This window comes from Pelobates fuscus, chromosome 7 (assembly GCF_036172605.1).
Source record: "Pelobates fuscus isolate aPelFus1 chromosome 7, aPelFus1.pri, whole genome shotgun sequence".
In the NCBI taxonomy this organism is placed as follows: domain Eukaryota; kingdom Metazoa; phylum Chordata; class Amphibia; order Anura; family Pelobatidae; genus Pelobates; species Pelobates fuscus.
In genome coordinates, this window is record NC_086323.1 from 151,788,535 (window position 1) to 151,801,737 (window position 13,203).

The 13,203-nt window shown below is 35.6% G+C and overlaps 1 protein-coding gene across 1 annotated transcript in view; it reads left to right on the forward strand.

Moving 5' to 3' along the window:
* The first annotated feature begins 857 nt into the window (after nt 1-857).
* The window catches only part of LRIG1 (leucine rich repeats and immunoglobulin like domains 1), an 81,779-nt gene continuing 69,433 nt past the window's right edge, over nt 858-13,203 (forward strand). Inside the window, exon 1 of the mRNA XM_063426811.1 lies at nt 858-1,789. Coding sequence (XP_063282881.1) covers nt 1,590-1,789 — 200 coding nt within the window. The 5' untranslated portion in view covers nt 858-1,589. The remainder of the gene's footprint in view (nt 1,790-13,203) is intronic.

Below are 13,203 nucleotides of genomic sequence, written 5' to 3' on the forward strand. Positions count from 1 at the left end.
TCAGCTCCTATAGAACACGCATGTATCCACTCAACTCCTATAGAACACTCATGTATCCACTCAGCTCCTATAGAACACGCATGTATCCGCTCAGCTCCTATAGAACACACATGTATCCACATAGCTCCTATAGAACACTCATGTATCCACTCAGCTCCTATAGAACACGCATGTATCCACATAGCTCCTATAGAACACGCATGTATCCACATAGCTCCTATAGAACACGCATATATCCGCTCAGCTCCTATAGAACACGCATATATCCACTCAGCTCCTATAGAACACGCATGTATCCACATAGCTCCTATAGAACACGCATGTATCCGCTTAGCTCCTATAGAACACGCATGTATCCGCTCAGCTCCTATGGAACACGCATGTATCCGCTCAGCTCCTATAGAACACGCATGTATCCACTCAGCTCCTATAGAACACTCATGCATCCACTCAGCTCCTATAGAACACGCATGTATCCACTCAACTCCTATAGAACACGCATGTATCCACTCAACTCCTATAGAACACGCATGTATCCACTCAACTCCTATAGAACACGCATGTATCCACTCAACTCCTATAGAACACGCATGTATCCGCTCAACTCCTATAGAACACGCATGTATCCGCTCAGCTCCTATAGAATACGCATGTATCCACTCAGTTTCCACAGAACACCCACGTATCCAGCCGAGTAAGAAGTAACTTACACTTGAAAATGAGTGTTAGTTGCTGGTGGGAAGCTGTCTAGCCAATGAACGCCTCCGAGACAGCTCCCAATAGGAGTCAACGCGGGAGAGCCAATCAGCGAGCGGCTTGCTTGACTTGCTGGAGTTGAAGCTGTATTTGTCCTGGTCTGAGAACAGTCCGAGGTGGGAGTGAGGGGCTCTGCTGTTTGGGTCTGCCTTCTGTCCGCCTTCACAAAGCAACCCCCCCGTCCCCGCTGACACCCTGCAGACTCCACATTGTACACAGTGAGCCTGAATGTACTCCGCGAGCGACCTCTCTCACTGGGTTTGTTATTGTGCTGTGTCTGGAGCTCACTACAAGCAGAGCTTTCTTCACCACTGAACCTTCTGTTGGAACTAGCCTTCTGGCATTCTAAGGACCTCTGGACCTGCTCCTGGGACACGGTATCTGACATTCTGTGGACCTCTGGATCTGCTGCTGGAGAAAGTCCTTAGTCTAAGGACCCCTAGTTGACCAGGTCTTCTGGCATTGTATGGACTCCTAGACAAGTCTTCATTCTAAGGACTTTTGGACCTGCTGCTTGGGCAAGTCATCTGGCATTTTAAGGACCTCTTGACCTGGTACTGGGACATAACTTCTTGCATTCTGATCATTGGACTTCTGCCCTCCCCAGCATTTCGGAAATTTACCCCCATGTGCTAATCTGAAGGATTGATTCCACATAGCACATCCATAGGGCTCTCCTGGAACTCATGATAAACAGAGCAGCCCCTCTGAGGACTCTTTCCCAAAGGTTATGGAGATATCAATAGTATCTGGTGCATAATATCATAAGCTAATTATTGGGAATCGTTCTATTTCCTACACAGTTCTTGTAGATAGAGTGCAGATCATTGAACATGCAGTTCTCGCTTGGAAGGAGGTTTTCGTTGCTAGGTCTCATGAATGTCACCCTTATCTTTCACCTGTTGATCGGATCTTGCCAAAGTTCAACTACCCCATGTCCTTCCAACTGCACCTGCTCTGGGGATCTAGTGGACTGCAGCCACCAGGGACTTACACAGATACCACATGACCTCCCATCCTGGACAGTCCATTTGTAAGTTCTGACAAATTGCTCGCAGCATTTTAGTATCTGATCCACTTAATTAGCCAATTAGTAATCATAAAAAAATTTAAATCGACATATTGTGTTCAATAGAATTCTAAATGTATATAATTATTTTAAATAATGAATAGCTATAGCTATATTCCACACACTATTCATTATTTAAAAAAAAAGGATCATTGTTTTTTATTAGAGCATCTTTTTTTATTATTATTCAAAAGTCATTGAATCCCTGTGATTTATGCATAGTGAAGAAGAGAGGAATAGCACACTGTATATATTGTATTTTCTCATAACTGATATCATTGCTGCACCAGGTGTTGTGTAGTGTTTGGACTTATGCCCAGTAATCCTCCATATACCTTCTTAGAGTATCACTATATATTTCTATATATATATATATATTTTTTTTTTCATTTGGAATCCTGGGAAACACGTTTCAAATTGGAGGATGAGAAGTTATTGCTAATAAGATTAGATTGTCAGAGGCTGGGCTAGAGAAAAAAAACTTTTTGGTGTAGTTAATTTGAACTGTAATGTTAGTGGCTTGGCTTTAGTAAATAAGTAATAATAGTAACGTGTGTTATTTTTATTACTTACGATGATGTTATTATTGAAACATAGAATGTGACGGCAGATAAGATATTAATATGGATCCTTAAATTACATTGATATAACAAATCTGGGACCTTACAGACTTGTCTCCCAGACTTCGAAGCTTAGTTAGTTGCTAAACCATGAATTGTTGGCAATTGACAAGGGCTATTGAAATTTAAGGCATACATAGCCAAAATAGAACATTTCTTTCAGCTCCACTATTTTGGTTTACAACTTGAAATTACCTACAGTTCACAGTTAAGTAAATAAACTCTCTAGCTTGTGATTTAGTTATTTATTTATTTTTTAAAATATTCTGTGGTTTGTTGCTGTTAAGTTAGATTTTTCTTTTATCATGTTTATTGTGTTTGGTACAAAGAAAAAAAAACATTATTTTCCAAATTACTATTTTCTTGTGGCAGTCATAAAGATATATTGAACGAACATAAGCCAATTCTGTGATCAACGATTTGAATTGGTAACTTTTTCCTTCCTCGCTATATTTAAATATTTGGCACATATTCAGACTGTCCAGGCATTTTAAATAATGGGCTGTTGAATGACTAGGCTGTAAGTGTTCAAATCTTTAATTAAGCAGGTTATATCAGGAGTAAACCATCTAGATTACTCACTAAAGTGAGATTTGTCCAGTAATTCAGAGTGAAATTTAAGGCCAAAATAGCCGCTCTGGAAACATTTTCCAAGTCAGCTGTTTTACCAGTTGAGCTTCTTTGGCCTTTAATTTCTATTTTACTTTAGATTCCCATCAGTTCTTCATATAGCGAGTAGCACTGTATATTGTGTATGCATGTGGCATTGGTTGCTTTTCCAAGACAAGTGGTACAGCTGTGAATGTCACATTTCTGTTGGTTTAACTGCCTTTTAAAGGCAAATGGTACAGAGGGGGATTGTGGGTAGTTGCATCTGTATTTCACAAAGTCATTTTAACAGCATGACTTACTTTGTCTGGGAAAAGTGTAACACTTTTTTTTATTAACTCTTTGTGTCTACAAATTCTGAATATTTTTTTAACAGCCAAGGTTGTGAATAGTTTGTGAAAAGTTTAATCTTGTATTAACTCTTGTGCGTCCTCTTTCACACATGGTGCAAAAGCTGAAACTTATGGGAGTTGAATTCAATTTCTGTAGTGGTTGTAGTGTTGTAGAATTACGTTAAATATTTTTTTTTTTAAATTCGAAATGGAAGTCACGTTTTGCCATACACACATTGTGTGTTTATCTCCTCCTATAAAATGTATATATATATATTTTTAAATAGAATTAGTCCTGTTGAAATATATTCATAGGAAACCCTTTTGGGCACTGAATAGGAATAAAGATCTGACATTCAAATGTAACTCTAAATTGACCAATAAAGTTAATCACGCCCATCTCTGCTAAAGTCAAACGTTAAGTGATAGCAGTTTTAGAAACTGCAATCTGACTTACAGAATGTAGACTAACGTAGAAGTGGCAAAAATAAATCTCTAACTTATCAGTAATAAGGTTCATTCCCAATTCTGTTTTGGCCTGAAGGTCGATTAGTACAATTCAGTTTAGTGACTATAACCTCTGTTTGTTTGGAAAAAGTTATGCTCTTTTCATGAATGAAATATCAATCTGATATCTTATTTATTTTGCCTCTGGTGTATAAAACAGACATAAAGTCATCTTATGATGTAGATGGCTTTGCAAGAATAACCATGTCAATAATGAGGCAAAATTCACTAAATAATATTTGTTTAACAAAAGCTGTGAAATTTATTTTTTTCTTTTCCAAAGTAGACATGTCTCATGACATTTTAAACAATCAGGGATTCAGACTTTTTTTCTATTAGTGCATATATATATATATGTATGTATATATATATATATATATATATATTATTGTTCCTATAAATAAACAAGTTAAACTTAAAATGTATTTTATGGGCATTTCATATAGAAATTCTCTTAAAATTTGCTAATTACAGTACATGTGCAATTTGGGTCCCTGTAACATACAGCACATGTAAGGTGTGACCTCACTACACCTGTTTAGCCACAGGAAGAAAAGGTGATTTACAACTCTCCTACTGTATAGGTTCTAACGTTGACCTATAGTGGAACTGTCCCAAAATCTATTGCCAAAGTAATAAAGATGTCACCTGTTCTTCTACGATCTTTGGTATTCTTTTCCAAAATTCATTAAAAAATTGATTGCTAATGCAGACATATTTTTTTTTTTTTTTCTGAACACTTACTTATTTTATAAATCTGACTTTTTTTTATATATTTTTTTTGTATACTTAGACCCCTCTGAAATATTTTCAAGTAGCTAACACTGTAACCATAACAAAGGGATTTGTTCAGTAAAATTATAAGCAAATTGAAAAATCTTACTCAGAAATGACAGGGCTGGAAAAGCAGCTGAGTCGAATCTTTCACTTGCTTTTCTATGACCCAACATCTGCAGTTCTCTTAACAATTCAACACAGTACACTGTTTATTCAATAAACAATTATGTAACGCAATGTAAAATGGTTATATGTTTTAAGAGTACTCTTGTGGTTGTGTAACTAAATTTTAGGATTAATTTAATGGCAGAAGAAACACATTTAGTAATATTGGGCAATGCTCTAGACTAGAGAACATTGTCCTTTTGTTAGGAGAAGCAAAATAATCTTTAACATTTAAAGTCTGTACTAAACAGTGTGCAAGCAGGGATTGGAAACTTTAAACAAGTTGCTATCGTAAACTCTGCAACCAAGTACTCCGAATCTATTACAACATGCAGACTGGAAATCCTAATACTACACATTTTCAAGGTTACTTATTAAGCAGAGAATTGCAAAAGTTAGAATAAAATGCTAAATTGGAATGTTATTTTTTACAGATCAGCTAGTTTGGATCAAACATGACACTTCTTTTGCCAGTTTAGTAAGTTAGAGATTTAGATTGTTTTTGTTTTTTTAGTTGTTTATCTAAATTAACAATTATTTCCCTTTTTTTTTCTTTTCTTTAATATATGTTAATTATTTGTGACCCAAAATACTTAGTTTTTAAAACGCCAATCTTATTTCTGACCCTAGGACAATTTATTAGATGATGAAAACACACAATGTTGGAAACTTATCTGCCCATTTTAACCAACGTTCAATACTTGCAATATGCTGTAAAAAATCTGTTTCTCAAAAAGTTATCTTATTGTTATTCATAGTCTGTCCCTCTGGATTATATATCTATTTTATTGTTTTGTTAAACCCATCTAGATTAAGAACTGCTCTGGACAGTTTATTTTAAAGGAGTTTTATTGTAAGTGAAGCAGAGAACCTGTATATTGATATAAATATATTCTTCATTTTAATTGGTCAGCTTAGTGGTTATGTCAATGTTGGCTTAACCAGATACCACAACTGGTTTGTTTCCAGTAGTTTTGCAGTACTTTTAACTTAGAGGGCTTTCTGGCAGAGTTCTCTCATTCAGTAAGGCAGTAAGATAGCTTTTTAATTGCCATTAGTAAACGTTATATGGTTAATAATCAGGATTGATATTCAGTTTCTAGTACAATAGATATATTACTGTTTGTAAACTAATGTTCAAAAAAGTTAAGCTACAGTTCATAGTATTCTCACTTGTAAAGTGACTGGTTAGTTTACTAAATGTACAGACATTGCAGCTGGCTTTCATAATGTGGTTGAAATAGTCAAATAGCTTTTGTCAAGTCTCTTTGAAAGTCACCTACTGCAGTTGATCCTCACTTTCTTGGTTGTATGAAGTCTGGAATAGTTTAAAAAAAAAAAATGATAGTTCATAATCAGTAAGTGAAATCCAGGCTTCTGTAGCATCCTCATGCATTGTGGGTAGAGGCAATATGCAGAAGTTCCTTGGATCCCATTATACCCTGGGGTAATTGGTCCCTATGTTCCTTAACCTGAGGTGGGACTTTGTTTTGGCTGATAATGAGGGATGGTGATGTGTGTAGGTGCCTCTGTTGCTTTCTACTAGACTAACGAATAGCTCTGGTACCTACATACATTTTTATAAACCCACAGGATACTGGGTGGGAGCTAAAAATGTGTGTGGGGGTCCCTGGGATTCTTGCTAAACTAGGAGGGATCTGTAGGCTCCCTCTTATCCTATACACCCATAATGTAGTAGGGTGATCACTGTTTATGTCCATATTTTCCAACCCCCTGGCCCTTGGTGTCCATTACCTCTCCATTAGTCTCCCTTCTACCTTATCATCCTCAGATCCTCTATGCTCAAGAATAGGGTGCACCCTACTATCTCCGTACAACATGAGTGGTGAAATGAGCGTAAACCTGTGCAAGGAGTGGTGTTACCCCGGCTCCTACCCCATCTCCTGTGCTTTGAGATAGGGCAACATGTTTAAAGGATCTGTGTCCTTTTTCCATTATCATTGAATGACTGACATTGTTGCCTCCTCTTTACTCCCACAAATTAGTGACGTATCGGACCTCTTGAACTGTCCTGATCTGACCTTGTGTTTTAATTTTTTTTTTCTTGGTTTTTCCTTTTCTAATTCTACTTCGATCGTCTTTCTGTTAACTGCTTGTAAAGTTAAAATAAATATATATATATATATATATATATATATATATATATATGTATATGTAAATATTTCAAAAAATATATATCAGCGCGTAAAGTGGGTTTGGTAGCACTTTATCATTCAACAAATTTTTGAATATATGTACATTTTCTTAAATTATACATAAATCTTGTTATAACCCTCCCTTTCATTCAGTGCTCTCCATGTTCATTATTTTCTGTGTAAAGTGAGTAACATATATAATGTATGCAATAATTAGGGTGACCTGCCAAACAAAAGATAAGAATCTCTGTGAGAGAAAAGGTAGAACACATATCTGCTTTCAATCCTTTTCAGGTTTGTCCAAACTAGATAAGCAGAAATTACCACATAGTGTCTAGTACATGACAGATTTCCAGACTCTGAAACAAAACTAATATTTAAGTGCACTTGATTCAATCTAATAAACACTGTTCTTTTGACATACATGTGTTGTAGACATCAAGATTACTCCATATCTTGCATAATATACCGTAATTTATTTCTATGTTTTCATGAATTGGGGGTTGATTAATCAAGATGAACAAAAAAGCGTATAGCAGGGCCAACGTCCTAAAAGTTATACAGATAGTGAGAAATGCACACATACTATAAGAGACCATTTCCACCGGTTTCCTCCATGCAGGGAGGTTAAATCACAAACCCACACTGGAAAATTCTAAATAACCCAGGTATAAATAAGAAATGCACACATAATACAAATAGTGACAAATGCACAGACTGGACATCCTAAAAGTTATGAGATATTTTGTTGGGTGTCCCTGAATTGCACAATGTTATTAAATGTGTCCCTTTCCTTTTCCGTATTTGCCATCTTTGTCTGCTGTCTGACCTCTTTAGGGCATGGCGGGTGCAAATAATCTGTTATTTTTGGGAAAGATATTGACGATATAGAACTAGGCTAATAGGGGCTTATAGAAATAAATAGAGCTATAGGGGTGTTCTACAAACACCTTTTGTTGATCCTTTACATGAGAACATAAAGTTGTTAGACTTTTGGGCTTTAGTCTCAACCACATGCTCTCCAGCCCTAGTATAGCGAGTACTATTTGCAAGAAGAGGTTATTTGCCCTCCTATTTAAATTTATTCCAAAAATATATTATTTATTATGTTATATTCAGTAGATGAATCAATTATTTAATTATCTATCATTCAGGATGCCATGATTTGGTTTAAAATAATCCTAAATAGGCTGCTATCATTTGCTAAGTGTGTGCAAGCTCTCTGTACTGCTATTAAAGCTGAATGTTTTGAATATATTGTGGCATTATATTTGAGACTGAACAACATGAGTTTTGTAAATAATGACACAAGTGGATATACAGCACCAGATTAACACATGTTGAAGGAGATGTTAATAGGTACTAGGGTTTGCATCTAGCATCATTTGACCTGTCTGAAACTATGGCAGTCTGCTGAAGGTACATAGGTGGTCACAAAATGATGTGTCTGGGTGGTAGAATGACACAGATGTTGCAGGTACTTTATTTTGACTCTTGCTATCCAGTCTGAATAATTTTAGTGAGGTTGAGGCCAGTCACTAATTTTACATAGTGTTAAACCAGTGCTGGATGACTGACTCAGCATATCAAAACTAGAGTGGTTTATACTTGCTGGATGACACATTTGTACATAGCCACAGTAGTAGTTTAATTATGGATGTTATTGGTAGTAAGATAAGGCAGACAGATTGCTTTTATGGTAGCTGCACAGTCTACTATTGACTTGATTAACTGGGAAGTTGTATTTGCTTATCTACGAATGAGCACCATATGTCCGTCAAACTATTTTAATAATCACAAAAAATTAATAATGCTTTTATATCACTCAAAATGCTGTAAGAATAGATTCCACCTCCACTTTGAAAAATTATATATATTTATCTTTGCTATCTATCTATCTATCTATCTATCTATCTATATCTTGTCTTGAATTTAAATGGTGGCCACTGAAAAATATTCTGGCGGATTGTTTTGCATAACCAAACCAAACCAAACTGCAGCAACACTCTTTTTCAGCTAATCTCTAATCATTGCTCATCTGTCCCTGCACAGGATTCTTTGTACTTTTAGTTTTGTGATCATTCCCTCACTTCTAACTGTTTGACATTACACCATACTTTTTTTTATAATATTTTCTGGAAGCACTTTACGAAGTAGCAAGGGTCCGTGGCTTTGTTTCAGAGCCAACCTGCAAATATCAATTTGTTTAACTACAAGTGATATGCATTAACATCTTTTCCACCTTAGGCACAGCTGTTAGAGAATGTCCTAATAGGCCCTCAGTGGTAAAATAAGTGCAGCATGTTGATAACGGTGACAAAAAATGCAAATTTGCCTTAGGGCCTACTAAAAAATTTATTATATTCTTTCCTCTTGTGACCTTGGCTAAATGCGGATTTTACTACTTTGAGTTAAAGAAAGTGTGGTGGGGGATGTGAGCACTAAGGCTGGTTTGAACTAATTTTGGTTCGGTGGGGCAGGGTATTTAATGAGTTTGTTCCCTCTGCTTATAGCATCTTACTTTTTGGTGTATAAAGACAATGGATATGGAATTTGGGATCATTTCTAGATGCAGAGTAATTAAAATGCCTGTAGTCTGTTTGAGAGACATCTCTCTATAAATACATCTGTTTGTTGCAGGGTTCTACGTGACTCTAAATACTGTAAAACATTGAGTAAAAGTGTTGCCTAAAAGGATAATACTAAGGCTTGCTCAGTGTGGTCAGTTTGGACCAAACATATGCTGGTTGTGGTTTACAAATTATATGTTGCTCTTTAATTGTGGGCTTTAAAATAATAGACCGAAACCAGACGGGGGTGGGTTGGAGAGGAGGAGTGTGTATTAGTATCAAAATATGTGTTAATCCAACAAACCGGAAATAAATAAATTGTGAAAGGCATATTTGAAGGACGATAGTGCATTTTTAGCTCTGATACATTCATTTTATTTTATTTGTAAGATCATTCGAGAAGGGTTCTCCATAACCTGTTAAGATTTGGAATAGTTTGTCGCTTATTTGCTCCTCTGTCATCACTTTAAAAATGTAAAGTGTCGCAGAATACGATGACCGTGTGCAGATCTGAACACTTTATTTTATATTTGTATTTAAAACCTTATGGCAAATGACCGTTGGATCTCGCAGGTGATTCCACTCATAAACTTCTGAGCCTTAGTTTCTGAAGCTGGTAGTGCACCTTTCCAGGTAATAATCCCAGATAGTATTCATAACGTGGATTGTTTGCTCTCACCCGGATAGTGTGACATATTTAAAGGGTATTATTTAATATTGGTGACTTGCAGTCTTGGGGTATCTCGGATGTAAATTATTCTCCCTGCTAAGCCATATTTCAACTGTACATTTCACCCATTGATAAGTAACAAATGTGATATCGTTATATATTTTCAGCTTGATGCAATAAAAGCAAACAAATGGGACTGTCCACTGCACATCATCATATCTTTAAGACGTAGACTGGACTCCTTAGTAAAGGCACTGATTTTATACAGTACAATCTATTCTACTGTTTGCTTTTTCATGTAGTCCGATGTCCCATATATTTCTAATTTAGCAGCCCCAATTTTTATTTAATGTTGGTTTATGATCAGTCTTGGAAAAAAACAGTTAATGAGGTTTCCATGTTTGGGGAGCTTTGGTGTGAAATGCAATATTGCCTTTTTTGTCAAAAAAAATCCTCCACATACAGAGTACACATGGCCACCCAATCTTTTTGGAAAGTTTTTTTTTTTGTTTGTTTGTTTTTTTTCTTCTTCTTTTTTTCCCCATTGCTTCATACATCCTGTCAGACTAATCATTGTGTACACCACATGTGAATAGCACTTGTCAAAATACTATTCTTCAAGCTGGATGTAACATTTGCTTGTAGTTGAGGGGAAACGAGGCCTGGATATTCCTCATTGGAAAGACCAAAGGAAGTAAATTAGTGTCAGACCAACTGATCCCTGCCTATACGGTTTCTCATTACTGTTATCATGATGCACCAATTTGGCTTTTACATAAAGCGTGTATAGTTAGTATATTGACCATAAAACAGCTCAGTAGGTATAACGTCTTTGCTATTCGTAAGATTACCATGCTAGCATAATGTATAGATTAATGTTCGCCCTATATCTGAATTTTTTGTTCAATGATTATTTCATAAGCTTTCCAAATGATTCCATACTGTTAGAAAAACTTGAATAAATATTTGTCTGCAAAAAAATAAGACTTTAATAGTGACTTCAGTAAATAAATCTGTTAGAAAAACCTTCTAAATGTATTGAATCATTTGGAAACCTTGTTAAATCAAGGTCGTTAGGTTTTTTGTTTGTTTTTCTTTAATCCTAATTAGAAGTCCATTTCTTTCAACCTAGATTAGTGAATCAAATTGTGGATTCCTTCACAGCTCTGTGTACATGAATATATATATATATATAGTGTGTGTATGTATATATATATATATATATATATAAAAATATATTTATTTTTTTTGCAGAACGTTTTATAGAAAACACTTCAAACATGAAATTATTAATTGTAATGCATTCACCTATTGTACGTAGCTTTCCTGTAGAAGTAGAATATGGGCACAACCTGGACACTTACAAGCTATGCTGATTTTGAGTGAATCTTTAAAATCCATTTTTCAAGTTAAAAAACAAAATACAAAAAAGTGTTTTTTGTTTTTGCTTTGCATGTCTCCTCCATACCCCCTCCTAGTTTTGATGTGGTCAAACCTGACAAAACAAAACAGTTATTTTGAGAGCTACTTTAGAAAAGAGATTCCAACACATTGAGAAGCTGTTACACAGATTCGTAAACAGAGGTTTGTGTGACAAGAACAACTGGCCTTGTGGTTAAAGAGATGAGATTTCTCATGTCTTGTTGCATTCCACTTTCTTCTCAAGTACTGTCACTTCTCTGTCTGCCCTGATAAGAAAAGACTGGTGATCAGACCTGAAACAAGATTATCATGACATGGTCATTAGAAAATAATGGAAGGGGGGGGAGCAATAATATTGGACAAGATGAGGCCTGGCAGGACAAATAAGCAAGGGATCTTTACACTGAAGAATTAAATCCTTTATAATAAATAAATCTTTAAAGGCACACTCCATAACCACTATAATGTCGTTTTTATGGTGCCATTTGTTAACAGTTTGACAACTTACCTGGTTGTGCAGCTGACCCCTCTTGGTTAATTAACTAATTAATCCCTGATCTACTGGTCTTAGCTCAAAGCAGAGTGTTTCTGTCTTTCATAGAAGAGGTGACTGATCTATAGAGGACCACAGGTACGTTGTCAAACTGTTAGCAAACGGGATAACTACTTACATTGGGAAGGGGCACCAGGGCATTCTAGGCACCATAACCACTACAGCACATTTCTTTAAGTAACCCCATAACCTCTCTTCCCTTTGTAAAGTGGAATTGTAGGTATTTTTTCAAATGAAGACAAAGGATCACAAATATACAGTATTTCTTGTGTTTGAATAAACAGGTACAGTTTTTTTTTTTTAGTTTTTTTTTCTAAAACAAAATACTTTATAGCCAATGCAGTTCAAGATCCCTGCTATAACTGGGTTTGTCCATTTTAGTCTGTGGATTTAGAAATATTGTTCTGGATGAGCAAAGGTAGTTTGTGAAACCCAACAAATGGGAAAAGTGTAATTTTAGTTTGTAAAGTTCTACAAACCTCAGGTGACTACATAACAGTAGATCATATTTACTGTGCATTTATTTTTATTGTTTGCATCTGTACACCTGGTGTGCGAAATCAAATACAATCCCCATCAGCTTGTCTATGTACCAGGTGTACTCTCTTAAACATTAAAAACCACAAGGATCAAATTATTATTTTTCTCTTTTTTTTTTTGTTAAGAATGTTTATTGTGGATTGGTAGAATTTCGAGAAAGTCTAGTCTATTTCAATGGCTGGTGGCTTGTGTTTTGTAGTCACAAAGCAGGTATTTTCCACCAAAAACAAATTCTCAATGATTCGAAAAGGTGTTAATCTAATGGTCAATTCTTTTAAACTAGCCAATTTCTCTCGGGGGATAAGCTGAACTAATATTAAGCACATAACACCTGTTACAAGCTTACACGCGATCATCCTTTCTGAAAACCAAGGTTGTAGTTGAAATATTGATTGAATTAACAGTCATGTCGTGAAACTATTTTTGGGTCAATTTTATATTTTACATATTGATTTAT